The 26,683-nt window shown below is 46.3% G+C and overlaps 5 protein-coding genes across 8 annotated transcripts; 3 read left to right on the plus strand and 2 right to left on the minus strand.

Moving 5' to 3' along the window:
* The first annotated feature begins 747 nt into the window (after positions 1 to 747).
* Positions 748 to 4,827, plus strand: lamp1b (lysosomal associated membrane protein 1b). Of its 2 annotated transcripts, none has more exons than XM_068746048.1 (6): positions 748 to 1,013; positions 1,747 to 2,330; positions 2,465 to 2,593; positions 2,743 to 2,809; positions 2,943 to 3,110; positions 3,212 to 4,827. In XM_068746048.1, exons 2-6 carry the CDS (start codon positions 2,124 to 2,126, stop codon positions 3,349 to 3,351), a joined length of 711 nt encoding a protein of 236 aa, XP_068602149.1. In that variant the 5' UTR covers positions 748 to 1,013; positions 1,747 to 2,123; the 3' UTR covers positions 3,352 to 4,827. The 2 variants fall into 2 exon arrangements, with proteins under 2 accessions (XP_068602149.1, XP_068602148.1); XM_068746047.1 differs by having other exon boundaries at positions 2,137 to 2,330.
* A 314-nt stretch (positions 4,828 to 5,141) lies between these two features.
* Positions 5,142 to 8,189, minus strand: LOC137902007 (growth hormone-regulated TBC protein 1-A-like). Of its 3 annotated transcripts, none has more exons than XM_068746045.1 (8): positions 8,085 to 8,189; positions 7,540 to 7,688; positions 7,292 to 7,450; positions 7,014 to 7,138; positions 6,583 to 6,679; positions 6,235 to 6,407; positions 5,974 to 6,072; positions 5,142 to 5,452 (listed from the first exon to the last, which is right to left on the minus strand). In XM_068746045.1, exons 1-8 carry the CDS (start codon positions 8,132 to 8,134, stop codon positions 5,351 to 5,353), a joined length of 954 nt encoding a protein of 317 aa, XP_068602146.1. In that variant the 5' UTR covers positions 8,135 to 8,189; the 3' UTR covers positions 5,142 to 5,350. The 3 variants fall into 3 exon arrangements, with proteins under 3 accessions (XP_068602146.1, XP_068602144.1, XP_068602145.1); XM_068746043.1 differs by having other exon boundaries at positions 5,974 to 6,159; XM_068746044.1 differs by having other exon boundaries at positions 5,974 to 6,159; positions 7,540 to 7,685; positions 8,085 to 8,182.
* Positions 8,190 to 9,132: 943 nt separating this feature from the next.
* On the minus strand, positions 9,133 to 13,171 carry LOC137901996 (DCN1-like protein 2). The gene is made up of 8 exons (XM_068746033.1): positions 13,125 to 13,171; positions 11,667 to 11,883; positions 11,364 to 11,532; positions 10,924 to 11,054; positions 10,731 to 10,813; positions 10,279 to 10,375; positions 10,129 to 10,194; positions 9,133 to 9,880 (listed from the first exon to the last, which is right to left on the minus strand). The coding sequence occupies exons 1-8, from the start codon at positions 13,125 to 13,127 to the stop codon at positions 9,720 to 9,722; spliced, it is 927 nt and encodes a 308-aa protein (XP_068602134.1). The 5' UTR covers positions 13,128 to 13,171; the 3' UTR covers positions 9,133 to 9,719.
* A 1,544-nt stretch (positions 13,172 to 14,715) lies between these two features.
* Positions 14,716 to 21,865, plus strand: LOC137902123 (transcription factor Dp-1-like). The gene is made up of 13 exons (XM_068746182.1): positions 14,716 to 14,728; positions 15,692 to 15,766; positions 16,452 to 16,535; positions 16,687 to 16,753; positions 16,922 to 17,031; positions 17,679 to 17,800; positions 18,468 to 18,633; positions 18,719 to 18,865; positions 18,957 to 19,025; positions 19,446 to 19,597; positions 19,777 to 19,943; positions 20,305 to 20,380; positions 20,454 to 21,865. The coding sequence occupies exons 3-13, from the start codon at positions 16,524 to 16,526 to the stop codon at positions 20,590 to 20,592; spliced, it is 1,227 nt and encodes a 408-aa protein (XP_068602283.1). The 5' UTR covers positions 14,716 to 14,728; positions 15,692 to 15,766; positions 16,452 to 16,523; the 3' UTR covers positions 20,593 to 21,865.
* Positions 21,866 to 22,384: 519 nt separating this feature from the next.
* On the plus strand, positions 22,385 to 26,479 carry grk1a (G protein-coupled receptor kinase 1 a). The gene is made up of 7 exons (XM_068745954.1): positions 22,385 to 23,307; positions 23,906 to 24,033; positions 24,541 to 24,698; positions 24,764 to 24,847; positions 24,923 to 25,047; positions 25,368 to 25,569; positions 25,650 to 26,479. The coding sequence occupies exons 1-7, from the start codon at positions 22,606 to 22,608 to the stop codon at positions 25,937 to 25,939; spliced, it is 1,689 nt and encodes a 562-aa protein (XP_068602055.1). The 5' UTR covers positions 22,385 to 22,605; the 3' UTR covers positions 25,940 to 26,479.
* Positions 26,480 to 26,683: the final 204 nt, after the last annotated feature.

Below are 26,683 nucleotides of genomic sequence, written 5' to 3' on the forward strand. Positions count from 1 at the left end.
TCCTCTGTTGGGGTTCGGGCACACAGAAAGGATGTTTGCTGTTCAAGTTATAACTTCTCGACTCTCTGTCGGCTCCGTTCCCTGGAAAGCTGCGTTTGATTTGATTCCCGGTACTTGGAGCAGCATCAGATTTCTCGTGGCATAAATGTGTTCCCAAAGCAGCTGCATGTCCAGAAACACTGGAGGAAATCTGCTTAACTTTAAACCTTTTATTTTTGCCCACATCACACAAATGTAGACGTCTTCACATCGGAGATCATGTTGGGGAGTAAATCCTCTTACCTGGGGGTGACAGGTCATCAATGTTTTATCCTTGTGTTGCTTAAGTTCGCTGAAGAGATTTTTTAATGCCTCATATACAAATTTCATTGGTTAAATGAAAATTATAACCAATTTTCAGCTTAATTGTGCTGTATTTGGTATCAAAATCAAAGATAAAATTAAAAATTACATTTTAAAAAGCACAACAAAGATTCCGATGAGACATCTTGAGTATTGAACCTTTTCTGATCGTCAGTGATCAGCATTGATCGCAGCAGTAATCCTCCCCCTCATGGACTGACGAGTATTGATGTGTGATTGTCGCAGCTGGGAGAAGCAAATCACGTTTTGCATCTGGACGTTGTCATTGGCTGCCGCTGCACCACGTGACTTTCTGGGCGTTTTTAAACCCCTGATCACATGGTCCGGGCGTCAGTGTAGTTCCGGAAGCGATGAGAACGCGTTAAAGACGGGCGACAGCTAGCTAGCGCGTAGACACAGAAACCAGAACCGCGAGCAGCGGCTTTATCCATCTGGAACTTTAGCACCTGAACATTTTTCAGAACGCTCGACTTTTGCGTTCTCCTGCTGTTGCTGTGAGGCTAACGCTAGCCGAGTTAGCACAACATCAGCTGGGCTAGCTAGCTAGCTGCGCACCGGGTCTTTCTGCGATCTCCCACCGGAGGAAACGATGACGCAGGTCGGCGGCGTCCAGGCTTTGTGTCTGGGACTAACGTTGCAGCTGATTGTCGGTGAGTATTTCGGTGTTTGCCCACTTTGAGGGTTAATATGTTTGCTGCTGTTTTTACCGCGGTCGCCTGTGCTGCGCGGAGGCTTCGCCGTCGTGGCCGCGGAGACGTGCGCGTTCTTGTAGCGTTCAGGCCCGGGCATGTCTCTCACTGCGGGTTTCTGTGGCTGCTCCGGCGTCTACTTTGTCAGCATCGCGTTAATCCATCACAGGGCAGTCTGCTCTCCCATGGGGGCGAAGGTGCTCTTTGACCTTTGACCCTTCACCTCCTGTATACCGCGTGGAAGAGCAACGCACTGGGTTTATTAGTGGGGCTGTAAGAGAAAGTGGTGGGATGTGATTTATGAAAGAAACTCAAACGTGTTTGTTCTGAGGGCAGGTTTTGCGTACAGATTATTTGCCTCTTCAGCTGTAAAAATGTCAACTTTATATTTCCTTTATTGGAAAAATCCAGACTATATGAAGAGACGAGTATTAATTTTGTGGTTTTAGATCATGTGGGTTTGAGCCGTCTTGTGTTTTGTCAGACGTGGAAGGCCGGCCATCGACTGCGTGCCTGTTGGAATGATTCGTTCTTTACGAATAGAAGTGTGGAAAACAAATCTAGTTATTGCCATTTCACTGTTTTTTATCACAGAAAAGCCAAATGTCCAATATTGTGCAACCTGGTCGGACACAATTTCTCAATTTCACTCAGACCTCTGTGTGTGTGTGTGTGTGTGTGTGTGTGCTGGCAGTCTCAAGTTCCACATCACCCATGTGACCTCCAATCTCGATCGACCAAAGCAGTCTTCCACAGTTCTGAGAATCGATTCCACTTTTGTTAAGAGTACGCCGATCGCTGCTGCTATCTGCAGCGGGAACAGAGGCCGTCATCTCAAAATGGAGAAGTGCTGACACGGGCTGGTCTTTAGGTCCCACTAATCTGGGTTCAGGACGGGTCATGAGATTATTTTATTCTCCTAACACAGTCCTAACGTTCCCTTTATCAGGCCCATTGTTTCCTAATTACAGACTTTTGGTGGCTCGATCTTTTACTTTGCATCTATTTGATTAAAGAGAGAAACTGTGAAGAAATGAATATTTGAACGTATTGAACACGTCTCCCTCTATAATGCCCTTCGCAGCATCCATCTTGCGCCAAGGTGCCGCTACCGTTGCCCCGCCCCTCACCGGCCAGACGACTGCTGCGCCGCACAAAGAGCCCGGTAAACCCGTAACGGGAAGCTACAGGCTCTCCGGCAGTAACGGGACAGCCTGTCTGCTGGCGTCCATGGGTCTCCAGCTCAACATGACCTTCAGCTCTGTGTCCCAGAATAAGGTGCGCACGCACACACACACGCACACACACACACACACACACACACGCACACACACACACACACACACACGCACACGCGGACTACTGACGGGCCTAAGGCGTGTTTGACGTTCTAACCGTTCTCTTACTTGCAGACTGTGCAGGATGTGGTGAACCTTCAGCCCAACGTGACTCGTGTCTCTGGGTCGTGTGGTTCCGACAGCGCCGCCCTGCTGCTCACAGCAGATGCAGGGAAGACCAACCTCAGCTTTCACTTCACCCTGGTGAGTTACGAGACCTGCCCTCGCTGGTCCATGTGCCGGTCATCCTCCTGCTTCTCTTTCACCTTGTACTCCCTGAGGCGACCACTAGGTGGCAGCTGGAGTTTGAGGTAAACGCGTTGACTTTTGTCGGTCTTGCTCTTTTTCTCCAGAACGCTACATCCAGTAAGTATCATCTGAGCGAACTGACTCTGTCGGCGCTCTGGCCGGACATGAAAGGTGAGTGCACGTCGCTGTGGTCCTCCCTTTTTGACGTGTCAGCGATAATCGGCGTTGATTGATCGTTTCGACTCGGTGCTTTGTGATCTCATGTCGCCTGAGGATGACTGCCTGTCCTCCCCTCCCTTTGTAGAGGCGTTCTCAGCCGGGAACAGCAGCCTGGACTACCTGCGAGGCACCTCGGGGCGCTCGTACAAATGCAACGAGGAACAGACTTTCTACGTGACCTCGAACTTGTCCATCAATACCTTCCAGGTCCAGGTGCAGCCGTTCGGTCTGACCGGAGAGCAGTTTGGAACAGGTAAATGCCTCTAATAAAGAAAAAAAAAACCCAACAACAACTCAAAATGGAGGAATAAATCTACATCGTTGCTCTTTATTTTGTGTTTTTTATATTTTTAGCTGAGGAGTGCCAGCTGGATGAAGACGACATGCTGATCCCCATCATAGTTGGGGCAGCTTTAGCTGGACTTGTTCTCATCGTGCTCCTGGCCTACCTCATTGGCAGGAAGAGGAGCCAGGCGGGCTACCAGACCATCTGAAGTCACCTCTTCTAGTTCCCTGAGGCAGAGTGTGCTTGTTCACCCTTCAGATTAACCACCGTCCCCCCCCCCCCCTCTATCCCTTCACCATTCATCCCCCTGTTTTGTGTTTGCTCTTCTTCCCCCACATCAGTCGCTATCAGTCTGTCATTATCTCTTTGTGACGTTTGATGTGTTCTTTCCGATCTGACCTGCTCTCATTTAAAGGGGGTTCATTGTTTAGAATGAGAATCTCTATGGAGGTTATTCGGAGGGTCCATGAGAGGCTTCACGTTGCATTCTGCTATTTATGATTTCCGTAAAAAGGAATTTTGAGGGAACATCTGGTTGTCGATCTGCCTCTAAGGCACCATTCTAGCGTCTCGCCCTAAATGAGGTTCGTCATTCTGAAGGGAATATTTCAGGATGTTTAACTAAAACTACTTTAGACAGTAAAGATCTGACATTTTTATAGCAACTCTGCATTTGACCCAGCTTTTAGGAATCATGCTAGATAACATAACTAACTTAAACGGACTGATATTTGAGGCGTAGCTCAGAGGCATGTTCAGACTTTCATTTATTCAGATGTGTTGTCCTCACGCGGGTCCATGTATGGAGACTGGGTGCTGCTGTTACTTCTGGAATCAATAGTTCTCGGACATTTTGGCCTTTTTCTCTCCTCATTAAAGGGATACATGCTTGGAAATCGACGTTCATCTTCTTTCAGAGTTGATGAGAAGGTTGGGGCCAGATCTGCTGACGCAAAGCTACGGCCGGTTAGACTGACTTAGCACAAAGAAAACGGCGTTTTTACACCTCAGGTTTTTATAACGTAAACTTGAGCTATAATGTGTTTAGTGGAACGTTTTGAGGTGCTAGTGGGCAGGTACAGTTAGCTTCGGGCAGAGCTAACTGTCTAAAATCTTGTTGCTAAGCAAACAGCTGGTGGCTGTATTTTGGCGTTTACCGTGGCGCCCTCAGTTTGGTTTTGGTCTTTATGTAAGTTCATAAAATATTCCTTTAAATGATACCCTTGGATTCTGCTGTTGGAATACATGCACAGAAACGCGCTCGCTCTCTCTTCCTTTAGGTGGAGGAAGAAGCTCTGGACATTAGAGCTTTATTGTGTTGTTGTGTCTTTTTTCTGTAAATGTGTTCGCTTCGGATTTTGGTTTCTGAAGGGAAAGAAGTTTCACTGAAGCCCAGAGAAACGGCCCCGGGCAACGATTCAAGTGGCCGAAGCTCCGTCAGTGTTCATCAGTGCCTTCCCAGCTCCAATTGGAACCCTAACCCTCCACCACACTGTGTGCTCATGTCTGGGACATTTCCTGTTTGTCTTGCATTTCATACACCGTCACATTTATGGATTGTCTGATACAGGAGATTATTGTTGTTGTTTTGTCCTCCTAAATCTCTAGGTAGCGATTTAATAAGGTTTTAATGGATTGTTTCAGCTATTTTCTAAAAGAGGTCAATAAAAGTGAGTGAAAGCCGTTTGTGTTGCTTTCCTGCGGTTTATTAGCAGAAGACTCGTTGCCAGTTTCTCCCTTGAGCCGGTCCCAAGCCCGGATAAATGCCGATGGTTGTCTCAGGAATGGCATCCGGTGTAAAAATGTGCCACAATTGAAGATGCGAATGACCATAAATAAGAGACGTACCGGATCGGTCGAGGCCCGGATGGGAGTTAGAGGAGAAGTTCTGGAGTGACTTGGATGAAGCGGTTCAGAGCATCCCGGGCAGTAAGAGAGTCGTGGTTGGAGCAGACCTCAATGGGCGTGTTGGTGAAGGAAATAGAGGAGATAAAGGAGTGATGGGTTTGGTTCTTTATTTCAGACCCAGGGGAATCCAGATCACAAATAAAAACAATAGGACAAGAGAATAAAAAAATAGAATATACTAACCCAAGATTAGCAGCCCAAAAAATGTACCTGTAGTTAAGTGTCACTAACATGGAACATCATACTGAGTTAAAGCTGTTAACATTAAATAATAATCCAGACGTGGTGGAAGCCAAACTCTAGGATTGTCCGGATTCCTCCTCCAGTATTTGTTGTCGGCATTTATCTCTCATTTTATCAATAGTTGTCATCGACAGGCTTCCAGGCTCTGTAAAGATTTTCTGTCAAAAAAAAAGAGGCAGAGAATTTTTAAAATAACATTTTGACTTTAACGGTCTTTCTGATTATTTTGGTAATGATAAACTGGCCAAGAGAATTTTCCATTTCATGTATTGAATTGTTGCATCCAGAGAATAGGAGGAAAATTTGTCAGGACGGGAACATTTTTAGTATTTGTAAAAAAAATTCCACCTCGATTCTCACAGTGACCATTTAGGCAAAGGTAAGGTGTGCAGGGGCGATCGATGATCATCAGGGTTAATCAGTGAAAGTGGTTCATTTTGATTATGTTTTACTGAAAGAAAGAGCAGCAGCAGTAATAATATACAACACATCAAAGGCCAAATTCTTATTAGGTCGGCAAGCCAATCAAACGCTTTCCCTTGTCTTATTATTTGCTGTTTGGCTTTAGATCTGCTCTTTGGGCCATTTTGACATCGTTTTATCTGTATTCATTGATTTTGTAGTTTAAAGACAACTGAGAGTAACATTCATTAATGACTAAGATAATTTGGTGCAGTACCTGCATAAATGTGTGACAGTCCAGCGTGAACGCTCCGCTGGTGATTTGCTTGAAGCACGCGCACACATCGGGCAGAGAGCGAGCTCTCAGGATCTCTGGCTGGTGGCGAACGACAAGAGTCAGAGCGACACGGAACAGGACTTTGGAACCCTCGTAGAACAGACAATCCCAGACCCGCAGAACTGTCTGCAAGTAAAGGAGAAAAATGTCTTCCATGTTCCATAAAAGCTTGTGTCTCTCTGATTGGGCTGTTGCCCTCACCTCGATGGGGAGCACGTCAACGTAGAGGCAGATGAACCAGCGTGACGCCACCAGGGTCCAAACGCCAGGGAACTGGGCCATGAGCTGCCCCACAGCAGGAGCCTTCGCCTTCACCAGCTGCCCCAGAACCCCCTGGTCGGTCTTCAGCCCCAACATGGCCGGGCTGTAATAGTCTACATTATCGCCAGAGAATACGGTTTTTGCTTTTGTATATTTGCATGTAGTACTTCATTACAAATATTTAGTGAGTGTAAATTCTTCTCCAGCTTTAACCGGAGAAAAGTTCGAACCGCATTCAACGCAGGAGTTAAGAAAAAACAAAGAACAAAAAGAAACTGAAGAGAAAACCTGGAAGAATTCTGCTCAGCAAGGCGTCCATGAGCCAGAATGACTTCTGGTCGTCTCTGGTGATGATGATGAGGTAGCCTGCAATGAAGTTCATGCCCTGGGAGGAAGAAGGACAGACACCATCGGCTGTGTGTGTGAGACGGTAAAGGTCACAGATATTGCTTGACCCCCCCCCCCCCCCCCGACCCCCCCGTGTAACCTTTACTGACACACTTTAAAATAATAACCTCACTTTAAGTCTCGAATGAGATTTGAGGAAGGGAATTCAATCACGGAAAACCAGGAGGCTGAGATTCCTCGGGAAAGCATCCCAGATGAGTGTTCTGCAAAGAACCAGTCGCCTGCCAATAACCTTTTAGGGAGCTATTCCAAATAGCCCCCCCCCCCCCCTCCTGTGGCATTGAACCATGACTCTTAACTGCTTCCTGTACCTGACAGTAGCCCACTGCTTTATTATGATGCCCGTAGGCCAGCAGGACGTTGTACAGAGCCCTCTGCAGGCTTGGTTCTGCTCGGTTCCCGAAGAGGACGTTGTCCGGAAAGGTTCTGTGCATGTCTGCCAAACAAAAGTAACAGAGACGGACAATGAAGGGTCTCCAGGGATGCTGGCTTTCTCTCGGCGGACACCGATGCGTTCTAGCAGGAAACGGTTCTGCGGAAACGTTCCAGTGACGACACGCCCTCGTTGCACCACGTCGCGTTCACTCACCCATCTGGATAGTCTCCTTCAACTTGCTGTCGTGCTCTAAGGCCAGGAGAGAATGGTAGTACCCCGGGCGGCGCTCCAGCTCCTCCTGTGCGCCGCTCGCCACCATCCAGATCCTGGCGCGGTGCTCGTTAGGAACACCTTTACGGACGAACCGTTTCACTTCCCCAAAACAAACAAACAAACAAACAAACATGTTGTAATCGCATCGAATGACCACATGGGCACGGGAACAAAGCGTTTGCTGTTACCCGTCAAGTTCTTCTCCACCTGCGGTTTCTCCTGGAGGAGCTTGGACCATCTCGTCGACCTTCTGGCGAGGACGGCGACGTACTCGCTCCTCATCTCCTGGTAGGAAGCGAGGTCGTGGTGTATCTGAAAGCCGTAGGGGTCGATCCTGCTGGGGCAGATTCACAAACGTTCGGCGTCACAATGAATAGAAAGCTTCCTCATGAAAGACATCGGCAGCCGCCGCTGGATTGGGTTTCTGCTGCGGGGGGGGGGGGATCAGATGCCTTGGCTGGATGGTTAGACAGTTTAAAGTTACTCTCTCTGTGGGAGCTGGTAGCTAAAGCTAAAACAATCCTCGATATCTCAGGGTAGAATGTCTCGTTGTCTTACTCTAAATGTTTCCCAGCGCTCCGGGAGCTGACCCCCCGATAGCAGCTTTACAGGTTTCACCTCAACTAACAGAGGATGAGTCGATGGGGAGGGAAACCGATGTCAGTCCCAAATGAACCTGCGCGAGTGGGAACGAAACAAAGAGAGAGAAAAGACGCCGAGTCGACGGTCTCACCTTTCACTGCCAGGATCACATGGAAGAGCCTGAGAGGCACCTTCTGTCATTTTCCTTCTTTACCTCAGTCGATGTGGATTCTGTAGTACCACCCCCACCCCACCCCCAAAGCTCTCATCAAACTGTACAGACAAGGTTCTTTCATTTGTCAAGGCAAATAACAGCGGTCTGGGTTTCGGATGACTCGCACGCTGAGAGGGAGGGGCTAGTCGAGCTGTCGTCCAGGTAACACCCTCAGGTGTGTGCCTCTCGCATGCAAAGCAAGGAGAGGGAGACCGAATGGAAAGGTTGCATGGACTGGATGCCCCCCCCCCTGTTGTCCACGCTGTAAGAGCAGCAGAGATAAAAGCAAGAGTTTGGGAAGGTACAATTACATGTTTTCAAAATAAAAGTTTAATATCCATCAGACAATGTAACTATTACGTCACGGTCACAAAGATGAATGCCTTTCACTCTTTTTCTGTGTCCTAAATGTTTGTTTTGTTTTTTTGGGTAGAATATTTAAATTTTTACAATTATTTTAGCTCATTGTTTTTGTCAAATTGCACACAGTCCGGTTGAGGCTGACTCTCACGGCTCTTATTGAACCCACTCGGCACCGACCGGCAGACAGACATGCAGCTACTGGTTAAAGTTAATGTCTCCTCATGCCTGCTGGTGTATAAACAGAAAACTGTTTGCTTGCATGAAAACCACACGAACTCTACAAAGTGATTAAGTGATTACATCCTGGAACTCGTTCCATCCTCTTTTTAGTTCTTTCTTCACTTTGAATTCAAAACAATTCATTTAAACATTAGCCCTCTTTCGTGTCCTATAGCTTCTGACCTGAGGACTTGGTCTCCCTCTTTCGTGTCCTATAGCTTCTGACCTGAGGACTTGGTCTCCCTCTTTCGTGTCCGATAGCTTCTGACCTGAGGACTTGGTCTCCCTCTTTCGTGTCCTATAGCTTCTGACCTGAGGACTTTGCGCTGCCATACGATACAGATTTGTGCCATGCAATGCTAAGGGTCTATGACTCTTGATGTACATTGATCACTTAAAGCAGTACTTAAAGTATCGTTTTATTGTCTCAGAGGGATAATATGATAAAGACAAGACTCTGTCCTCCACAATCACAAAGCATTTACCCTTAGTGAGGACACGTCGGGTTCAGGATCAACCCGCACAATGAATCCCTCGAGCCCAACATCAAATATCCAAATCAAACATCCATTTTTTCTTTCGCTGAAATGTTTTTTTTTTGTAAAACCAGCCCAAAGTGACGTAAACTGTGTGTTCACATGCTTTTAATGAGACGCTTACATTTCCATGACTGACCAGATCCACCCAATAACTAAACTAACACACGACTGATGATACTGAGGCATCCTGTTCGAGGTCTTAGCATTTACTGTACATAAAAGAATTCTCTTTTTCTTTTATACATTTGACAAGATTATATTATTCTTCATATAGTTCTCTTTGTGAACTGTCCCAGTAGATACAGTATGTACAGTAAAAACTGCATCGGTCCTGATGGTGCTGGTGTAGTGAGTGCTCCGTCCCCGAGGTCGGAGCGAGACGCTTCTCAGTCAGAGCTTCATGCGACAAAAACGAAGCTGACTAGGCGGAATCTTGAAACGCGCTTTCCTCTCATCCGGTCATTCCAGAGCGCACACAGCTGGGGAGCTTCCTCTCGGTGCTCGTCCATTCCCACCGACAGGGCTGTGGCCCGACAGGCAGAGCTCCACCTGGAGCCGGAGCAGAGGAGCATCCGGGATTCTGACAATCCAGCAGGAGAGACGGAGGTGAATCTGGAAATGTCCATAACGACACTTCAGTCTCACAAGGACGACGATGTGGCCGGTCATTCTCAGTTCGTACTCGGCTCCCCGGAAGGCGGTTTTGGGACCGTTTCAAGTGCTTCCATTTTCTTGAATTGTCACTTTTTCTTTTTTTTTTATTTGTACAAGTCTTAAAAAAAAAAAAAACCTACCAAGTCACTGTAAAAGAAACAACGCTCTGGCTTTCCAGAGTTGGGATTGGATTCAGAGAGTCTTACGCTTGGATCCCGTTACGATCGGTCGAGCGAACTCCACAAAATCATCTATGAGGACGGGCCACGCTCCTGCAACAAAAGCAACGCGTCAGCAGTGACGGGTAAACATGGAAATCAGTACTAAATCTGAAGGACCTCTCATTCCAAACTCACCTTCCTCGTCATAATTCGACATGTCATCCGCGATCATGTTACCAAAGTCCAACAATAGGTTCCACGTGTCCTTTGGGATGGATCGTTTGTGATGTTCCTGTAATTGACATGCGACGTTAACAGACCTTCTTAGCTCTGCCACTGACATTTGGTGACATTCTCACCAAACACCTACTGGTTAGAATCGACACCCCCACTGCTGGTTGATCGGTGATAACCAATAACCGTCAGATACTGGATTCTCTGTCTCTCTCTTTCCCGAACATGACGCACTGCATTGTTTTTACGAAACAGAACTGCGGTATTTGAAGTACCACGAAACCATCCTGTCACGACTTGATGAACATGACGACAGATGTGAAGAATCTTTCTCGCATTCCATTGCAAAGTCCGACCTGCTTCATAAGGTTAGTAATGTGTCGATTCAAATCCAGCACACTTCTCTGACTCACCAAAAGAAATCTATTCCAGAGATCCAGGAACTTGAATCGTCCCGACAGAACTAGGTTCCAGTAGGCTACGGCCATGTCCAGGTCTGCACACGGACACACAACAACAAAACATTGATTTTAACGGTGTATTATTCGACGACACCGTATGGCGTCTTGCTTTTCATATTGCCGTGTGTGTGTTTTTTTTTTTTACCTAGCCCCTTCTGTCCAGGGTTTTTGGCAAAGTTGAAGGTGAATTGGTAGAAGTCCTTGAACTTCCCACTATCTTTGAGCTCCTGTTCTAACCTCGGCAAAAGCGCCTTCAGTTTCTCCGGGCTGTCACAACTAGACAAAGAAGATTCAGGTGAAAAAACACAAACAAACAAACAAACAAACAAACACACTGATTGCATTTAGAATCCTTAACCAGCTGCAACGCGATGGTCTTGTTACAGCTGAAGTTAACTTTGACAGCTGAATTGAAAAGTCAAAAACATTGCAGCTTTCCAAGAGACTTGTTCCACGAAGTCACAGAATACCAAGCTGTGGTGGTGGAGAGGGGGGGAGGGGGGTTATAAATAGACAACGTTCCCTCCCGGAGCTACACTAGGAGAATCAACAAACGTCCCACCTTGGACGATGTCACACACTCACCCGAGCTCCGTCATTCCGTCCAGAAATTCCTTCCTGGTGAACTCGCACTGAGTGGCAGCACGAAACTTCCACGCGACGACCAGCACAGTGATGCTCGCCGGATCCAACGAGAGGTCGTCACAAAATTGCTGGATCCCATCGATACCAATCTTATTCTCATCCTGAGGATCTATGAAAGGAAATAAGAGCGTTACGGCAAGACACGAGTAGAGAGCGTAACGTTTACTACGGGGTTTTCTGTAACATTATCCTCATAAGTGTTTTAAGCTGCGGTGTAAAACAGACGGAATTGATCTCACAAACCTTTGTAGCGATTGTAGAGCTGCTCCAGCCTTTTCCGGTCCACTGACGTCTTCATGGATTCCTTACAGTAGAGATCCGGATTCTGAAAGTAGTTGTCGGTTGCTACTTCTAGTTTCCAGTCATTCTGGGTGAGGCAGTACACGGCCGTCTTCTCCCCGGTCTGTGTGAAGGACATGAACTGCCGTACCTTGTCCCTCTGCGAAGACTTCAGCTTATGCTGTGTGATGACAGGACAGGGACTGTCAGACACAGGTGCGATCAGGCCAGGGAGGGCGGACAGCAACACGCACACAAAAAGCGAAGCACAGAACAAACACAGCAGAGCACACATCCACAGGAATCCAGGGACCCCTAAAAGGACAGAAAAGACTGGGAGACACTCAGGAAGGCTAGTCCGATAGAAGACGCCGGAGTAGAAACGATGTCCACTCCACCAGCGTGGGCTTTTCTAAAGGGGGATGTTGTGGATTCTCAAAGCACATGCCGTACCCAGGAGGGCCCCTCAGATAGCTGCGTTCAGAAACGTAACACGAGGAGGGGAACAGGATGCCATCACCACGACCCTGAGGTGCAGCAAGTCTGGAGAGTAACACAAGCAAGTACTATGCAGAATGGGATGGTTGCTAGTAATTCATTAGGACAGGGAGATCGAGATTGGGAAGTTACTTTGGAAGATGTCTGACGCGCTGCCCTGCATTATCATTTATACACTGTTTTAAGTGATATCCTGTACAGTAAGCCCTTCGGCAGTCTTTTAAGAATGCTGTGATTGTAAACATGCAATGATAGAAGACGCTACAGAAAATCCTCATCGATAAAGTCCTCACTTTGTGCCAGAGTAATGCAAAAAACAACTGATTTAGCAGATGAGCTCTGAGGAACTGAAACACGATCGTCACCGTTTTCAGACATGTGGCGGAACACGTGATTGACTTCAGTAACACGCTGCAAGAAATACCAACCTTATCCCAGAACTCAAATCTACATCAGCCTGTCAGACTAGCTACTAGCTTGTCATTTACAGCTGGCTAACGTTAGCTAATTTAGCCAGAATGTGTAATTTCCAGTACCTTGTGAGCAGACATTATGGTTACATATTTCCCTGGATTTCACTCAGACTTCACCGCGTATCTGCCCGCATTCCGGGGGCCGAACCGCTGACCTGCTCACAGCTGAAGTTGCCAGACTTGCCTGCCCAAAAGAGACGGGCAGCTAACTAACTAGCTAGCTAGCTGCACGTCTCTTTTGGTTAGGCAAGTAGCTAGCTAGCTAGCTAGCTGTTCTCAAAATATCAACTGACCTTCCCTGTAATAGCGACGAACACAAATAACTGACCACCATTGGCGTGCCAAAAAACGCGACACAGTCTGCGCTTTAATAATACGACCGGAGCGCCGGAGGCAAGACTCCGTGGCGCTAAAGCCAATGCCTGTGTTTATGTTTATTTTGGTCACCTACCATTTTTCACACCCGCTGTTTTACCAGTTCGGGAGCCCGGACAGTCGCTCCGTGTGCGCATGCGCGAAAGTAGTCGCGCTGTAATTGGCTCGTGCAGAAAGATGCGGAAATGCCTGCACAGTTTCTGAACATGCATGTAAATATGTTATTACCCTGCGCATGTAAATGTCCTCTGGCAAACGCAGTTGATGCATGATCGGGAAAATGTGCTTAATATTATAAAAGTCCTTAAGGTAAAGATAAATGTCCTCATTTGATCACTATTATTTGCTGTAGGTATTTGGGTGTGACACATTTTTGGCTATTTTTAAAACTACAGCAACCAATTATTGCCAATGGAAATATTTGTTTTGTCATAGTATCACTTCAGAGCATCATTCACATTGACTAATTCTAATACATTACATTACAAAAAAAATTACAATAGTACAATCATCCACAGCTAAAAGTGCTTCTCATGTTATTTTGTATGATTGTTACACAAAGTCCGATCATGAAGATTATATATAATAAATACATTAATGAATTATAACAGCAAAAAAGAAATGGAAAAAGAAATAGCAGAGAAAAACAGCAAACCGTCAATTTTGCAGAAGCCAAAACCCTAAAGTGTTTTTCATAAAAAAAATGAAACACATTTACTCGACTAGCTTAGTAACTTTTACATTAATAAACCAAAAGGTACTCAAAGATTCCTACAGAACTTTGACCAGCCAGCTCAGTTTCCCCATTATGTGCCTAAAACAATACTCCCATGAGAGCTTGACTTAATGCGACTCATTCGCAACATAAAGCATGAAAACCAACTCTGTTGAGCTGATTTGGGCTAATTTGAGTTTTATCTTGAAAAAAAATGAATACACCCTTCAACAAGTTTCAATAACAAACATATAGCAGTGCTACTGATAGGATATCTGTTCATGACAGCGTTCCTTTTTATCTCACATTCTGACTTGATCACATTCAAGGAGAGAAGCATCAATGTAACAATGAGGGAAAGCTTGTAATTGAAACACCAGTTGTGAATGGGAATGACTCTGATAGCACTCAGCAGTCTATTCCCAATTGAGCTCGAATGAGTGGTGTTTGAGTCTCGACATTGATCTAAGGCTACAAAGTAATAAAAACACACAACTGTATAGTCTAATAAAAGTGACTACTTCCAAAGGGGAAAATAATACACTTTGTATCCTGCAAAGATTTGAGTTTATGAGTTTTAATTATCACCCAAGTGCAAAAACATTGAACGAAATTCGTGAACTCATAGACAAGGTTAAGGCACAATCCCTACCCTCCCGAGCAGTAGATGGCGATAGATGTGGATTGTCTTTGAGTTTGGCTGGTATCCACCAATCAGAGAACACGCAGGCTTGTGGGCGTCAACAACTTCGACCGCCTCGTTTTCGTTTCATCGACACTATCCAATCAGATGTCGCTAAAGTGAGACACCGCCAAGATCAGATTGTGAGACGCGCTGCTCTAGCAAAGCTAGCGGAGAGTGGCTGGAAAGGGCTAACAACTTGGCTAACTTGTGAAAGGTGCCGGTAAGCCGTAGCGTTCGGCCTATGAGTCGCCACCCAGCTGCAGTAAACAGATGTCTCATTGTATGTTTACACAGCTCTACGTCAACAGATACAAAGCTATCGATTTACGCATTTTTTTTTTGCTAATTCTATCAATGTTGTGGGAGACATTGGGGATTAGCTTGTCCGCCAACCTTTAGCTGTCGTATCGCTAGCTGGCTAACAAAGCGCTGATGTTCCGGGGTTTCGAATCGTAATCGCGGGTTAGCTCGTCGCTAAATGACTCGATAGATATTACCAACCAGCAACATACGAGTTACGCTTAATATACGCTGAAAGAAGTTGCTAAATTAGCGTGTGTAGCTAGCTATAATCATGTCAACAGGGGAAGTTTTGTTAGGTTGCCATAACGGTGCACGACGATTATGATCACACTGATAAATTCAATATTCTCGGCCCGTCTCGTATTAATAAACAGTACGAAGAATCTTCCGAGTATTTCCGAGCGTCCCGAAGCAACATAATATAAAACAAATGTTCAGGATTACCGCGAATTTATTGATCATATCCTACAAATAACGTTGGTTAGAATCTATTATTAGGATTGACATCTTATTGAGAGTAACACTCAGTGGTATGCATATAAGTCATTTTTATATAAAGTAAATGTATTCGACTACATTAGAGTAAAGATTCGGCCATGGGCGACAAAGCTCACCGGCTGTCAATATATTATAGTTGAGTCCGGTTAATGGAAAGTTTTAAAATATTTCTTTGCGTGAATTTTAAATTGCATTTAGTCTGAATAAAACTCATATTATTTCTACTCCATCGTGAAGTTGATCTGGTTGGTGTTTCCATCAGAAACGATAAATGCTCGAACATGCTAAATTCTGGCATCGCTGCACATTAGAAGAAGACGGAAACCGGAAGAAAACAAACAAACAACACAGAATAAACCAATAAAATGTTCTCCATGTTATTAATTGCGGAATTATTGAAAAGCCTTTCGACATTGCTTTAGTTTGTTTCCTGTTTGGTAAGGATTCAGACCTCCTCTTCCTCCGTTCTCAAATGCCAACAACAACAGCCGTCGCAGAGCCGGGAGGGAGTGCGCTCGTAAGTGCACGAAATCATTCATAAAGAATCTGTGCGGAACGGGCGCGCATTTCTTAAACGTCAACACACGTTCAAATTCGACATAAACCCGCAGCGCGCAATCAATGATCGCTAAATTTCAGTGTAAATCCTTTCAGAACGCGCATAAGCTAGCTAGCTAGCTAGCAAGCTAGCCAAGCGCCACCAAGTTGGGTCTCGCTGTTAGCTCTGAGCAGTTAGCTAGCTGCGGTCAACAAAAGATTATTCGCTGCTGTCGTCGCGTGTTTATCGGCGTGGTTTCTGCTGCGTGTGGATTTAATACCTTTAACAGCACTTTATTAAATGCAGCTTAACGCCGGCGTGGAACAAACTTGGCGTGTTCGTGTGACCTGTAGCAGAAGTTATACGATGCCTTTCCTCCGGACGTGCGCGGTACCCAAAGTAGGCCTTCTAGCGTGGTAAAAGTTACGAGCATCAAAGGGGTGCTCGAGTTGTTCTGTGCGTGTCCCGTGGACTTCAGGGGTTCAAACTACCGACCCCGGTCGATCATTCCGGCCACGTTTCGTTGCTCTGATAACAAGCCAGTAACTTAACCCGCGCTAACGCGAACTTTTGAGACGGGCATCCGTTTTAAGGGGCACAAGGGGAAACTCTCGTTCGTGACATTTGGGACGCATCATTGTTGACTTCCCTTTTGTCTCTCCAGGGGTCTGACCAGTGACTCATTGAGCGTTTTTAATTTGACCTGAAGCTCGACTCGTCCCGGTCCTTTGGGATCATGGCTAAAGATGTAAGTAGAGACATGTTTTTAGTCAAATGTTTACATCACGTGTGTTCTGGTTGAAGAAGAAGAGTTACTGGGACGTTTCTCTTCCATTTACTCGGGACTCATTGTGTTGGTAATGTCATTATGGAGTGTGTTGCATTTGCGTCTTTTGCAGGCTGGTCTGATTGAGACAAATGGAGAGCTGAAGGTTTTCATCGATCAGAATCTGAGCCCGAGCAAAGGTACGAGTTAGTAGTAGTTACCTGGAGCCGGCAGCTCGGTAGACTCGTCCAGCAGTTATCCTGTCCCACAAAGCAGTTGTTCTTCTTTTCGGTGCAGTTATTTGCTTTTAGTTGCACGGTTTGGGGCAATGGAGTGTCAACCAACGCTGTTCTTGTGTCTTCTGTTAGGTGTCCTGTCTCTGGTCACGGTCCAGCCTACAGCTGTCCCTGGGGCCAAACAGCTACTACCCAAAACCCTTGGGCAATCCAATGTGAACATTGCTCCGCACCTGCATCATGTGCCACACATGGTGAGTGATGCTCGACACAGCAAACACTGTAGGAATATATACTTTTAGAATTAAGTGCCGTCTATTCCAAGCTTCTATCACTTGTACTTTTTCAAAAGCGATGGAAGGTTTTTTCTAAGCTATCAGAATGTTGCGGATGTAATTCATTCTTCAGGTTTCTCGACTGTATCCTACTGTTGTGTAAGCCCCCCCCCCCCCCCCCCATCATTGTGAGGTGACCGCGCTGCGCACAGGGCAGGTGGAGGCAGTTGATCCTAAGCTTATTAACTCTACTGTCAGCAGGATTACACCCATCATCCCTTTACATACATGGAATGCATTCATAATGGTGATCAGATTAGTGTGGAGATATACTTAGACAAAACCTTACTGAAGAGATGGCTCACCTTAGATCACTACTATGGATCTACACTTTCAGTCCTTTCTTTCATAACTAACATCAGTCAGTTAAGCTGCCTGGAATAGTAATGTAGTATTACACATACTAATGTGTGTTTTTTTTTCTTTCTTTTTTCTTTCATTGGCTTGTTTTGCTTCCCCCCTAAAAAGTGGGAGAATGTTTCAAAGCTCTCGTGGAGAAGCCGGAAGCCATTCTGTCATAATGACCCCGTTTCTGTTGCGTTGTCCTTTTGTAGGTGATTGGAACGCCGCAGAGGCCGACGGTAACAAACACCATTTTGGTGAACAGTCCACATACACCCAGTTCCCAGTTTCTCACTCAGAGCCAGCCGTCTGATGCGTCTCCTTGGTCGTCAGGGTAAGACTTCTCCGTCTTCCTTCGGTTTGTTAGAATAAAATGGAACTTATATATATTTTTCTTTTTAACAAAAACATACATCAAGTCTGATACTGAACATAAGACATCCATCCATCAATCAATCAATCAATCAATCAATCCATCCTTCCTTCCAGCCTATAAGCATATTATCTCGTGTTTTTCCATCACTTCTGTTATGACAATTCTTAATGATAGAAAATCCAGCGTCTGGGCTTTCCTGCTTAGGCTGCTGCCCCCGCGACCCGGCCCCGGATAAGCGGGAGAAGATGGATGGATGGATGGAGAAAATCCAACCTGACCTCATCTCAGCTATTTCGTTCTAAACTCCATGATAAGAACATTTTATCTTTTCCATGGAAGTGTCCTTATTGTAGGTCAAACCCGGAGCATCGGTGACAAAAGGCTAAGCAGGTTCTAGCGTGTCCGATAATTAAAGGCATTCCGTCCATCCGTCCTCCAACGCTTATCCGAGGCCGGGACGTCCAGACTTCCATGTCCCCACTCGCCTCCTCCAGCAGTTTCCCGGGGGGGGGGGGGGGGGGGTCCCGAGGCCTTCTCCCACTGGGACGTTCCCAGCAGACATAAGATATCTCCAGCACGAAACTCTAATTCTTCAGTTGGTGCGTTTGATCTGCTCTGTCTGCAGCAAACGAGGCAAGAAAGGGGAGAAGAACGGGAAGGGCTTGAGGCATTTCTCCATGAAAGTGTGCGAGAAGGTGCAGAAGAAAGGCGTGACCACCTACAATGAAGTGGCAGACGAGCTGGTGGCCGAGTTCAGCTCCTCGGACAACCACATGTCGCCCAACGACGCGGTGAGAGCGGCAGCCTCGCGGCAGCCTTCCAGGATGAGGTTTATTACATGCTCCAACATGCTGAAGCTTGCTCTTCCTGTTTCAGCACGTGTATGACCAGAAGAACATTCGGCGACGTGTGTACGACGCCCTCAATGTGCTCATGGCCATGAACATCATCTCCAAAGAAAAGAAAGAGATCAAATGGATCGGGCTTCCCACCAACTCGGCGCAAGAGTGCCAAAACCTGGAGGTAGACGTGCGCAGCGGAGACGGTTCTGTTTCGCTTGTTCTGTATTTAGTCATCATTTCTAATCGATGTTTTATTTTCATTTTAACTGCAGGTGGAGAGGCAAAGGCGGCTGGAAAGGATTAAGCAGAAACAGTCGCAGCTTCAGGAGCTCATTCTGCAGGTCGGGAATGAATGCTTGCTTTCAGGGCGTTCTGCGCTAGTAGCCTTGCTAGCTGCGCCGGTTCTGCTTGAGACCATTGCTCACTGTGATGGTACCAAAAACGTCTTTCTCCTCGTGGCTTTTCTTCACGTGCCCTTTTAGTTGCTGCGTTTGTAATTACAGTCTAACATTTAACTACATGCTTATTACAGAGTTTGTAGGTGTTGTTTGAGCTGCACTGCATTCTATTTTAAATATACAAGTACCGATGAGGTGTTTTAGTTTATTTAGTGCGATGATGTGAGCATGTTGCGTTTGTGCAGCTGCACCGTGAAAACTCTGCTGTCTCGACCAACCTTGCTTTTTGACACGTCGCATATGTCGTCTGTATAAAAGCACTTCCTGTAAGTTGCTGCATCTGTGTTTGCTCTCATTTTACAGCAAATAGCTTTTAAAAACCTGGTTCAGCGGAACAGGCAGACGGAGCAGCAGGCAAACAGGCCTCCGCCTCCCAACTCCATCATCCATCTTCCCTTCATCATCGTCAACACCAGCAAGAAGACGGTCATCGACTGCAGCATTTCCAATGACAAGTACGTCTCAACGATTCAACCTTAGGGGGGGGGGGGGGTGTCAGAGCCTCAGAGTTAATCCTTTACTCGTGCGGTGTTTTTGTGTTTCATGATGGCTTCCTTCAGGGTTACGCACCGATAAACCTGCTGGATATGTTTCCTTCCTCATGGCTCCTGGTCTTCCTCTTTCTCATCCACAGGTTTGAGTACTTGTTCAACTTTGACAGCATGTTTGAGATCCACGACGACATCGAGGTGCTGAAGCGAATGGGCATGGCCTGCGGCCTGGAGGTGGGGAAGTGTTCTCCAGAGGACCTGAAGGTTGCACGCAGCCTGGTGCCCAAGGCTCTGGAGCCCTACGTTATAGGTGCGTGTCACAGACCCCCCCTAGATTAAACTGCATTAAATGCAAAAAGAAAAACATTGTAATGGTTTTACAACATTTCATGTTATCATTTTGATGTGATCTCAATTAAATGAAACAAATATTAGAAGCTAAATATTGTCTCATGCTTTTTGTGAGATTGTGTGAAGGTTTGATGAACACACACACACAACACACACACACACACACACACACACTACATCAAAGTATGTGTGTTATTACCGATAATAACCCGAAATGTCGGCACTTTCCATCAACCAAAGCCAGATAAAAATACTTTGATTTTTCTTTGACTAAAATACGGTAAAATAAGACTTTTGGGCATCATTTAATTTCTTTGCAGAAATGGCCAAGGGTCCCATCAGTAACGTGTACATCACTGGGGGGTCCTCGGCCAACGGGGCCCGTTACCCCGCCAGGTGAGCGCTCTAACCGGGATTCACCAGTTTGTTGCGCTCGACACGCGGTTAAATCCTCTTCCTCCTCTCGCAGCGACGGCTGCCCCGACGGCACCATGGCCTCCAGCTCGAACGATTCCCACTACAGCGGCTCCCGCGTGGAGACTCCAGTTTCTTATACGGGGGACGACGACGACGACGACGAGTTCGATGAGAATGACGACGAGGACTAAAGCAGTCTCGGCTCGCCCCTCCAACAAACAGTCCTTCAAGCCACCCTCTGCGTGGGAGTTTAGTCCCCTCTCTGTGTGTGCGTCTTCGACCCCCCCCCCCTGTTTCCCATGCCTGTATTTCTGTCTGGCTTTCTCAGGGGTGTAGATGAATATTGAGAAAACGGAGGTGTGTATTGCACCTGAAGCGCCTGCGTCGTCTAAGGGGACTGTAGTCTGTGGCCCCGCCTCCACGTTGAAGTCTTTCTTTGTCTGATCCACATCTCAATAAGCCATCCCACAAAACGACCTTCTGTAAAAGCTACTGCTGTTGGAGAATGTATAATATACTTGTTTGAATAGTTATTCCTAATTTTTTTTTTTTTGTTTTGCAATTGCATACGGCAGACATGATGATGATCAAAATGTTCCACGATAGCCAAAGTGTCTGCTTTGACATGCTGTGTTTGTGCAACACCGCGGATTCTGACGGGCCTGATGCAGGGTGCCATGGCAACCCTGGACAAGGGGGGGGGGGTTCTCTGTCAGATGCGTTGGTTCAGTTTGTTTTGTGTTCTTGGCAATAATTTGAGCTAGTTTCTCACCCGCCGGCGTTTCGGGCAGACTTCCTTCCGTTCTGTAGGCAGCTGCTTTTCCTGCTCTCGTTTGCATTTTTCTTTTTTTGTATTTTGGGGTTACGGAATTCTCTTATCACCGCGTTAACACCTTGGTAGTGTTTACAAAATAATGGCACCAGCAAGGTAAAGACTTTTCTAACCCAGACTCCCAATAGATAACGGATAAGCTTTTGTGTGAATTACGTAATTTGAATCCTACAACGATTGTAGCTTATAGTATCCTCTAGAGGCCAGTGAGATGAGGTTAGACCTTCAAGAAGTTATCGATGTAAAGAAGTGTGGTTGCTTAGGTCTTCATGTTCTCCCTTCAAAGGTCTCCCTTTTAAAATTTAGCAACGCGTACTGACTCTTCCAAATACCTTTTCTGTAATCTAATATAAGTTTGCAAATTAAAAATATAGATTGTTTTAATAATTTTGTTTCTATATTCATGGTTGTTGTGCTCACGTTTAATTTGAAATGAATGGCCGACGCCCCCAGGCTTTCTAAAAAGGATCCCGGTGGCTGTTCACGGTAACAAAGAGACCCAAAAGGACCTGGCGAAGTTGGGTCAAGACCCTCGGGTCATTTTGAGACTCGTGGCTCTTTGAAGATCCCGCAGACGCTGAAGTCCTCGACTCGGACTGGCAAGGTGGGCCTCGGGATCCGTTTGCTTGAGAGGAAACTAAATGCTCGACAACCAAGAGGATCTCTACGAGGTGAGAATAACTTCTACTTAAAATTCATGGGCTCTGAATTTATATCCCAGCATTCTTTGGGCCGGTGCTGATTCTGACCCGACCACACGCCCTGTTTTATTGAACGACGAGCCCAACTGTTTTTGACATGGAGTAGTGATTAAGAGCCCGGGAGCAGATGCAGACGACGCTGGTTTGTTTCTAAGCCCCCTTTCACCCTCAGAATCGGTCTTGCATACAAAGGGCGAGGTTCACTTTTCTTATTCTTACTGTAAGCGTGACACGACCGGGTGCACTTTGAAGGTTGCCGGGGGTTACTGTCATCAGCCTTATTCCAAATCGGTGAAACGTTAAATGTGGAAAACACAGTTTCTATGTCGGATTAACTACTTCTGCAAATTAAATTGGACTTAAGTTTAAAGCACCTTAACCCTCGCAGTGAATTTATAGTTCATTGTAGAAATGTGTGTGTGTGTGTGTGTGTGTGTGTGTGTGGGGGGGGGGGCCCAGTTACCTTTCCCAAACCCAACGCTATGAATGTCCCAGTTGATTGGCTGGTGATGCTCCAGCTTCTCTTCCTTTCTCTCGCGCGCTTGTCTGGGGCATTAGGGTGTTAATGGATTAGTGAAAGGTGTTGACTCAGGTGTGTGTGTGTTAGGGTGCGAGTTGACACCAATCCCGAGCTCCCATCTCTTTGCGCCGCCTGACAGCCTCCTTCCGTCATGATGGACATCGGAGGACTGACCACAGTGGTCGCAAATTCCGCTTACATCAACGCCCGCGGAAGCATCGATGGCTCCAACCCGGCGGCGGCTCGGGATAAGAAGTACCATTCCCGCCTCAAGCTGCCACACATCACCGTGTGCGAGGCCCTGAGGGACACCCTGGATTTGGCCTTTGATTCAGTCTGCGTGGAGCAGCCCATAGGCAAGCGCCTCTTCAGGGAATTCCTGGATGCGAATCAAGAATACAACGGGCCTAGCCGCTTGTGGCGAGACATCGAGGACTATGACCTGGCAGAGGATTCCGACAGGGAGAAGAAGGCCTCAAAGATCGTCAAGCGTTACATGGACCCCTCTGCCAAACTCTACTGCCCCTTCCTGCCCGAGGACATCATTGCTAAGGTGAAGGAAGCCCAGGAGGCCGTAGGCGACGACTTGTTCGCTGCAGCTCTGGCCGCCACACTGGACTATTTGCGGGACGCCCCCTACACGTTCTTCACGGAGAGCCTGCATCTGAAGCGGTTCCTGCAGTGGAAGTGGCTTGAGATGCAGCCCGTGGACGTGGACTGGTTCCTGGACTTCCGCGTGCTGGGCAAAGGCGGGTTTGGGGAGGTGTCTGCCTGTCAGATGAAAGCCACGGGGAAGTTGTACGCCTGTAAGAAACTGAACAAGAAGAGGTTGAAGAAGAGGAAAGGCTATGAGGTGAGAACCGACAACCTTCCTTCGCCCACTGAGCAGGTCGGCCTTCTGCGTCAGGCCAGCGTGTTTTTAATCCGATTGATTTGAACAGATTATTAAAGGACAACAATGCTAAAAGGTTTTAGCACCTTATGCGCCACATATTTCTGCCTGTTTGCATAGTGTGTGAACCCATGACAACCAGATTGCCCCCGCCCTGAATGTTCAGCATATAAACTTTGACCCCTGCTCCTCTGTACGCAACAAGTGCAGTATTTTCTCAGATAAGATTTGTGACTATTAAAGGGATTTCGTAGGCTCGATGTTTCGGAGACGATGCCCTGCGATGGTTCTAATCGTTCCTGCTCCTGTTCCGTTTGCCTTTAGCCTGCAGCATTAAACAAGTGAGAGAGGGATAGAGCGATTACCATAAGCTTTAGGGGAAAGCTCCTCTGCATGGAACTTCCTGGCATAGTTACATGCTGCCTTTTTAAATTGTCTGAGGTCACTATTTGAAATGTACTTCAACCTTCAATCTTCAGCTCCGAGGAGGGAAAGAAAAAGCCGAGCTCTTCTGCCCTCAGTTACCCTGTGCCATGTCTTTCCTCCTGTGCTGCTCTAGGGGGCGATGGTGGAGAAAAGGATCCTTGAGAAGGTTCACAGTCGCTTCATTGTGTCTTTGGCGTACGCCTTCCAGACAAAGGAGGAACTTTGTCTGGTCATGACCATCATGAATGGAGGAGATCTCAAGTAAGTTGACATTCTGGAGAACACAAACGGGACCAGAGAGGATCAGCGAGAAACAAGTGAAAGCTCATGCTCTCCATCCCCTCGCTTCTGCGTTACTGCGTATAGTCGCCCTGATATGAGAGAGCTTTTAATTTCAGAATAAAAAATGTATTAACAACAAAGTGCCAGAATAAATTACAAAATGATGCTTTATGACTACCATGGCAGGGATTAATGTAAATCAATATTGTTTATTAGAAAGGTTCAGTCTGTTGAAGATACACAGGCTGCTGTTCTTGTGTAACTTGAGCTACTTTTTATTGTTAAAAACTACCTAAATTCATTCTTAAAAAAAAGCATCCATTAGTTGGAGTCCCTTCATTTCTTGCAAATCAGGTTTTCACTGGCTTTCAAAGTAAGAGCGAGGTTACAGAAAGATTATACCATGTCAAATGAGCACACGCACGCCTCGCATATTAAGATGTACTTTTTTTTTGCTGGCGCTCAAACGTTCTCTTGTTCCTGAAGGTACCACATCTACCTGGTGGATGAGAACAGCCCAGGCTTCACCGAGCCCAGAGCCTGTTTCTACATTGCACAGATCATCCAAGGCTTGGAGCACCTCCACCAGAAAAGAATCATCTACAGAGATCTCAAACCAGAGAACGTGCTGCTGGATAATGATGGTAAACTGCTTTTAGTCCTCTCCGCTCTAATCAAGCACCAACTCATCAATTATTTTGTCGACCAGGGAACGTTCGTATATCTGATCTGGGTCTTGCCGTGGAGCTGAAGGAAGGTAAAACGGTGACCAAAGGATATGCCGGGACACCAGGTGGGCCTTGCCTCCATCCACCTGACTTGGATTACCTTCACACACCTTTACGAGGTTTTCCATTGCTTCTCGCAGGGTACATGGCGCCAGAGATGTTGAAAGGAGAGAAGTACGACTCTTCGGTCGACTACTTCACACTGGGAGTGACTCTGTTTGAGTTTCTGGCTGCTAAAAACCCCTTCAGAAACAGAGGGGAGAAGGTAAGCGAAATGAAAGGGGTTCATTCAAGACAACCAATAAGATCAGTTCCCCAAACTCGACGCAACAATACCATTTTCTCAAAAGGCAAGTAAATGCATGGGGGGGAAAGTTTAACTTTGCTAAAACCAATATCAGCTTTGTACTTTATCTACTTTTCAGCTATGCACCGGAAGCAGGAAATCCCATCGTGCCGTTCCGCAGACATTCTCATTCGATTTTTACCTAGACGGGCTTCAGGATGTTTCCCACCATGCCGTGCGCCCTTACCAGAGAGCTAATTCGCTATCGCTGGAAGCTCTTCTGTTTGCTTTGCTATTAGGTTGACCGTGAAGAAATGAAAGAGCGCATGCTGACGAGGGAGGTGGTCTATCCGGACAGATGCGGCGAGCACGCCAAGTCGCTCTGTGACGGCCTGCTGGCCAGAGAGGTCGACCAGAGGATGGGATTTAAGAATGAGTGCTGCGATGAGATCAGAGCGCACCCGTTCTTCAGTGAGCTCAACTGGAGGAAGCTCAATGCAGGTACCGTTTACTCGCTGGGTCAGAGTAGTGTAACATTGACGTGAAGAATCCTTCTGCGGTTTCACGTCTCTCCTCTCCAGGGATTCTGCCTCCTCCTTTTGTCCCCGATCCTAAAGTCGTGTACGCCAAAAGTCTGGATGACGTCGGCGCTTTCTCCTCGGTGAAGGGCGTCGCCTTGGAGGATCCGGATAAAGCCGTTTTCGACGAGTTCTCCTCGGGCAACATCCCCATCCCCTGGCAAGAGGAGATGATCGACATGGGCGTTTACGGGGAGCTCAATGTTTGGGGTCCTGAAGGAAAAATTCCAGATGACCTTCGCAGGGAGTCCATACTGGAGCAGCCGAAGTCTTCCACCTGCTGCGTATCGTAGAGTCACCTCGGAAACACGAAAAAACAAAGACTTCCTTTAGAACATGGGGGGGGGGGGGGGTACATGATATTCTGCTGACCCGACTGATGGCAGAGGATCTGAACTTTAGTGAGCTCAGAATGGAGCTTGAACCTGGAATGAAGTCAGGCTTAGATTAAAAAGTGAAAAACAACTCACTCTCACTCTCTCTTCTTTCTCTTCTCTTTGTGATATTATTGTGATGCTTCTAGGTTTAAACTGCAAGTTCAACATCACATGTTCTAGCGTTCTCCATTTTAAAGAAAGCATTTATTTTTCCCATTAGTTTTTATAATATACTGCTAAATTAAAGACACCAGAAATGCAAAGTTTCACGCTTTTGGAAAGCGTTTTTATGTGTTTATTTCCTGGTTTTTAATGGATGCGTTGCAAAAACATGTCAGAGCAGAATACCAGTATAGTTGCTATGAGACAAATTTCAATGTAGATACATTTTAAAAGCACATATTTTTTAATAATGGCAAAGAAAGTTTGACTTTAAGGAGCAGTTCTGACAAATAAAATGGCTTATCAATAAAGAAATTTGAGTCGAGAAATTGATTTTTGCTTTATTCCCCTTGTTATTAAGAGTACAGGTAACTGCACCCTCCAGGAAGGTCATAGAAAATGAGAAAATAGTTTTATCCATTACAATTTAAATCAATTTACTGCAGTTTTCTTAAACCTTAAAAGCTGTGAAATGTCTGGGGACCTCCACCTGCTGCT

Source organism: Brachionichthys hirsutus, chromosome 12 (assembly GCF_040956055.1).
Source record: "Brachionichthys hirsutus isolate HB-005 chromosome 12, CSIRO-AGI_Bhir_v1, whole genome shotgun sequence".
NCBI classification, from domain to species: domain Eukaryota; kingdom Metazoa; phylum Chordata; class Actinopteri; order Lophiiformes; family Brachionichthyidae; genus Brachionichthys; species Brachionichthys hirsutus.

Bases quoted from the DNA above. Each gene is read 5' to 3' on its own strand.
- lamp1b (XM_068746047.1), top strand. From the start codon at position 953: ATGACGCAGGTCGGCGGCGTCCAGGCTTTGTGTCTGGGACTAACGTTG. The intron at 2,594-2,742 runs GTGAGTTACGAG...CTTTTTCTCCAG, and splicing joins TCAGCTTTCACTTCACCCTG to AACGCTACATCCAGTAAGTA. The intron at 3,111-3,211 runs GTAAATGCCTCT...TTATATTTTTAG, and splicing joins CGGAGAGCAGTTTGGAACAG to CTGAGGAGTGCCAGCTGGAT.
- LOC137902007 (XM_068746043.1), bottom strand. From the start codon at position 8,134: ATGACAGAAGGTGCCTCTCAGGCTCTTCCATGTGATCCTGGCAGTGAA. The intron at 6,408-6,582 runs GTTTTCTCTTCA...GCGATAATGTAG, and splicing joins GCTGAGCAGAATTCTTCCAG to ACTATTACAGCCCGGCCATG. The intron at 6,160-6,234 runs GTGAGGGCAACA...CTTTACTTGCAG, and splicing joins TTGACGTGCTCCCCATCGAG to ACAGTTCTGCGGGTCTGGGA.
- LOC137901996 (XM_068746033.1), bottom strand. The intron at 11,533-11,666 runs GTTTGTGAGATC...TTCCTTTCATAG, and splicing joins GCTCTACAATCGCTACAAAG to ATCCTCAGGATGAGAATAAG. The intron at 9,881-10,128 runs GTAAGACTCTCT...GGACATTTCCAG, and splicing joins GATCGTAACGGGATCCAAGC to ATTCACCTCCGTCTCTCCTG.
- LOC137902123 (XM_068746182.1), top strand. The intron at 16,754-16,921 runs GTACGAGTTAGT...GTCTTCTGTTAG, and splicing joins GAATCTGAGCCCGAGCAAAG to GTGTCCTGTCTCTGGTCACG. The intron at 19,944-20,304 runs GTGCGTGTCACA...ATTTCTTTGCAG, and splicing joins TCTGGAGCCCTACGTTATAG to AAATGGCCAAGGGTCCCATC.
- grk1a (XM_068745954.1), top strand. From the start codon at position 22,606: ATGATGGACATCGGAGGACTGACCACAGTGGTCGCAAATTCCGCTTAC. The intron at 24,034-24,540 runs GTAAGTTGACAT...TTGTTCCTGAAG, and splicing joins ATGAATGGAGGAGATCTCAA to GTACCACATCTACCTGGTGG. The intron at 25,570-25,649 runs GTACCGTTTACT...TCTCCTCTCCAG, and splicing joins CTGGAGGAAGCTCAATGCAG to GGATTCTGCCTCCTCCTTTT.